The sequence below is a fragment of the Cynara cardunculus genome (assembly GCF_001531365.2).
Source record: "Cynara cardunculus var. scolymus isolate 2C chromosome LG 2, CcrdV1, whole genome shotgun sequence".
Classification (NCBI taxonomy): Eukaryota; Viridiplantae; Streptophyta; class Magnoliopsida; order Asterales; family Asteraceae; genus Cynara; species Cynara cardunculus.
The window spans coordinates 17,650,434-17,654,451 of record NC_037529.1 but is presented as its reverse complement, the minus strand read 5'-3'; the positions used below and the strand labels follow the sequence as shown (position 1 = coordinate 17,654,451).

The window sequence follows — 4,018 nt, the reverse complement described above, 5'->3', positions numbered from 1 at the left end:
AACGGGTTCACAAAGGGATGTTAAAAAGATAATGTAAAATCTTCGAGTTTCATACTAATTTTATATATCAATTGCATACTAATTTGTTCACTAATTTGAACAGGAACCATCTCAAATGGAATCACGATCAAAGCTCATCTCGAAAAAAAGGAGGCCAAGTGAAAGGATAACTTTGAACAATCTACGGAAAAATACAGTTGAGAAAGATGGAGAAGGTAGTAGTTATGGCAAGGCGGTTCCACTTGATTAAATAACATTGTTAGACGAATATGAATACGTTAGTTTTTTTGTTGAAAAGATGTCCACTTGCTTAGGTTTTGGTATTACAAAGTAAGCCATGGAATTTATGATGAACTCGATGAATGAATGATTTTTTTGGATATTTTTATAAGTGAAATAGTGTTCTTTTCTAAACATGTTTAATTTATGATATTATATTTTTTGTGCATTTTTTCTTTAAATTTACAATGTTTAAATGATAAAAATATTAAAATTAGAAGTATAATRTTGTAATAGAAATTGGTGATCTTATAATAAAGTAATTTTGAAAGTACAATGCTATAATAAAAAATGCTATGTCAGTACTATAGTACATGTGGACAGCCTACGTGGACGATGAGGTGGCAAAGAAACCTGATATAATGGGTAAATTTAATTTAAAAGGTTACTCAATACTATAACGGGTAAATTTTTGAAAGTATAATGTCTTAATAAAAAATATTTTGAAAGTACATTGCTGTAATAAAAAAAATAAAAATAAAATGTTATAATAATAAAAATTTATAAAAATAAGTTGCTATTTTATACATTTTGCCTTTTGAGGAATAAAAAATAAAATGCACACGGTATAATTTGGGCTGAAAAACTTATGTTCACCAAAAAGGCAATTAAAAAAAGCCAATGGCCCGAAAAAACGAACGTTCTGGACACTTTGGATCGATTTCTAGGGTTCTCAAACACTGCCATTTTCAAATTGGAACCCCAGATTAAGGTTTTCAGAGAATTCGGGAATTCATTCATCTGATAGGAGCAATCGACGATGGGGAAGATTCCCGTGAAGGTAAAGGCTGTGACCTACGCCCTATCTCCGTTCCAACAGAAGGTGATGCCTGGTCTCTGGAAGGACTTCACCCATAAGATTACTCACAAAGTCACCGAGAACTGGATTGGCGCCGTCCTCCTCGTCGGCCCGGTTGCCGGCGTCTACACGTAAGACATAACTCTACTTTATAAATAGATCAATTTGATTACGTCTAATTGGTTTTAAGTATGTTTTGATCATTTCAATTACTTGATTATTTACAGATCCATTTCTATGCGTAGTTATGATCATCAGTTGCTTATGATACATGTTTTTACTTATTGTCGTCTCTGGAAAGTTTTTATACAATTACGATGAGTTGAGTAGGTCAATGTCGATATGGATCCGTATAATTTGTTTGTGGTGTTTTCTCTTATTGTACTTTCTGCTCTGGAGTTGACTAGAAATTGAATCAACCATGTCCGCAAATCCCTACTAAGTTTTAGCCCTAAATTCAGCTTAAAACCTGGAATATTACACTTGGTTTGCTTACATAGAGCAATCTTCTCGGAAAAATATATTGATCCATGTCGACTATGTCAAAAACATATTTATATAAATGGTTATCATAAAATAATTAATTAAATACTAATACAGCGCCAAAATTTGGCAAACATTTACAAAATAGTAGGAAAAATGTGACCCAGTTTTTTCAAAATTTAAGAACAACAAATATAATAAAGTCAGTTCTTTTTGCAATGAGTGAAGCTTTGAAACACTTTTTGGGTTGTGGGGTTGAATGGTCGAAATGGTTATGGGACTGGGTTATGAGATTGATGCTTTCATGCTGACTACTTTTTTTACTGGGTTGAGGTTCAACCAGCTGGCTAGGGTTATCTTTTTGAAGGGAAAATTGGCTAAAATAGCCATTTCTCTCGGTTAAGTTGCTCTCCTAACCATTCATCTATGTGAGTTACCCAAATAACACTACGTCTACAAGCCCCATGTCTGCCACCTGCGGACCCAGCTAAAGGACAAATTTTTTATCAGATTTGACCTAGGTCTGCAATTGCCACGACTAGGTCTACAATTTGAATTTTCTTTTTGTCTTCTAGCTAGGTCTGCAAGTGGGGGAGGTGTCATTTGCGGATGTAGTGATATTTGGGTAAATCAAGGAGAGGAATGGCTAGGAGACCGATTTGTGCAAGAGGAATGGCTGTTTTGGCCAATTTCCCGTTTTGAACATTGCATGAGAGTCTCCTGCAGTTAAATTAAGATCTTACATTTTGTATTTTCTTGTAGCAAATTTGCCTGCCTGGCTTCTGTGTTAAGGTGGGAAATTGTGATATTATGACGAAAATCAACAGATGAATTTTTTATAGAGTTCCTGTTTTTCTTGTTGGCCGACTTTGATTTTGTAGTTGACTTAGCCGTGATTCAACGCCCAGTAATTATTTTTGGAATTTGGGTTGAGTTTTGGTAGAGCAATGGCTTGTGCAATGTTGATAATTGTGATATGTTGTTTGAGGATTAGTTATCTCGGTACTGTCTAGGAAATTATCTAAAGATTTTACATCGGTATAAGAAGTGGATAGGGATTCATGATAGCTTAAAAATGGAGAAAGGAGGAAGACGAATGGAGTAATTTGAACATAGGAATATTAACTTGCAGTGCAGCATGCATTATTTGTGTCAATTATTCACATGTTATTTATCTTCTTGTTTCCAAGCCAATTAAAACTAGTTTCTACTGGCCATGTATAGAAGCTAAACATTCGTTTCTGCATATCTTGATTTTATCAGCCTTCTTTATCACTTAAATTATATGGTGAACTTTGTAAATAGCTGTTATATGTGCCTTTGGGGGCATCTCTTTGCGTCTCTTCTCATAAATGTTCCCCTTTGGTTGAGACACGTAGCTCTCGATGTTCCATTGGTGTTTGCATTTGCTGTTGTATTTGATTTTATTGCTTTTAGCTTGGCCTGCTTCATGTAGATTTGTCAGGTCAACTGAGGGAATATATCCCAACTGTGTCAAAGGTCTTTAAGAGGCTTAGCGTTGAAGCTTTTCAGTGAACATCTCCACATATTCTTTCTTTTTCCTCTCTTTAAATGTTGACCTGAAAACAAGTTCACAAAACCACGAAGGTGACAATCAAACTCTTTGTATCTTTTGGGAAAAGGGTAATTTATGAGGGAAACTAAGGTATATTTAGTTGCATGTGTTGAGGTAAAGAAGTTGAATTGATGGTTTGATATTTGTTTATGTATAAGCTGATGTTGATGCTTAAGGATTGTGGCAACTGTTGCAGGTATGTCCAGAATTACCAGGAAAAGGAAAAGTTGCACCACAGGTACTAAAGTCACAGGTTGAGTGAGGAAGAATAATGGGTGTTGTAGTGAAAGTGAAGATGAATTTGTATCTCTTGCTTTCTAGAGTTCTTTGTGGTGATGGATGCATATATATAATGGTGGTGTTAGTTTGCAGATATTAAAACTGTTTTTCCCTCTTAATTTCCTTCTGACTGTGATATATTTTGTTCATTAATTACTCTGTCATACCCAATGGCTGACCAGATACTGCTAGTTGAAACCAGAGAGGGTTTTGGCATACTTAAAAAATAAAGAAAGTTGTGCCATCTCATCAGCAATAAATCTCGGATCTTGTTTATTTATTTTGATTAACCAACCCGCAATGCGAGCCGACTAATCTCAGGACGACCATCTGCTTTGCAGATAGCTTGAAGTTACAGCATTTGAACCTCCGTGGCTACAAGGGGATTTTTATCTTCCTTGAATTTAAACCCGAGTCATCCAGATACTTTTGACCTTTTGAGCCAAACTTAAACCAGTTAGGCACCATCCTTGTTGGATTTTGTTTCATTAGTTCCGGTAACTATGGTAGTGTATGTTCAAACGAAAAACTGGAAACATTTTTCTCACCAAAAAATGGGTTTAGACTGATTAACCATTTTCTTGCATGTAATGTCTTATCAT

General features: G+C 35.1%; 1 protein-coding gene across 1 annotated transcript; it reads left to right on the top strand.

Annotated features, from left to right (window-relative positions):
• Positions 1–908: 908 nt before the first annotated feature.
• Positions 909–3,585, top strand: LOC112507146 (cytochrome b-c1 complex subunit 8-like). Its single transcript, XM_025111584.1, has 2 exons — positions 909–1,209; positions 3,334–3,585. Exons 1-2 carry the CDS (start codon positions 1,040–1,042, stop codon positions 3,380–3,382), a joined length of 219 nt encoding a protein of 72 aa, XP_024967352.1. The 5' UTR covers positions 909–1,039; the 3' UTR covers positions 3,383–3,585.
• Positions 3,586–4,018: the final 433 nt, after the last annotated feature.

What these genes read in the sequence shown, in the direction of transcription:
- LOC112507146 (XM_025111584.1), top strand. Translation starts at nt 1,040, where the DNA reads ATGGGGAAGATTCCCGTGAAGGTAAAGGCTGTGACCTACGCCCTATCT. An exon ending in CCGGTTGCCGGCGTCTACAC is followed by an intron (nt 1,210 to 3,333) that starts GTAAGACATAAC and finishes CAACTGTTGCAG; the next exon opens with GTATGTCCAGAATTACCAGG.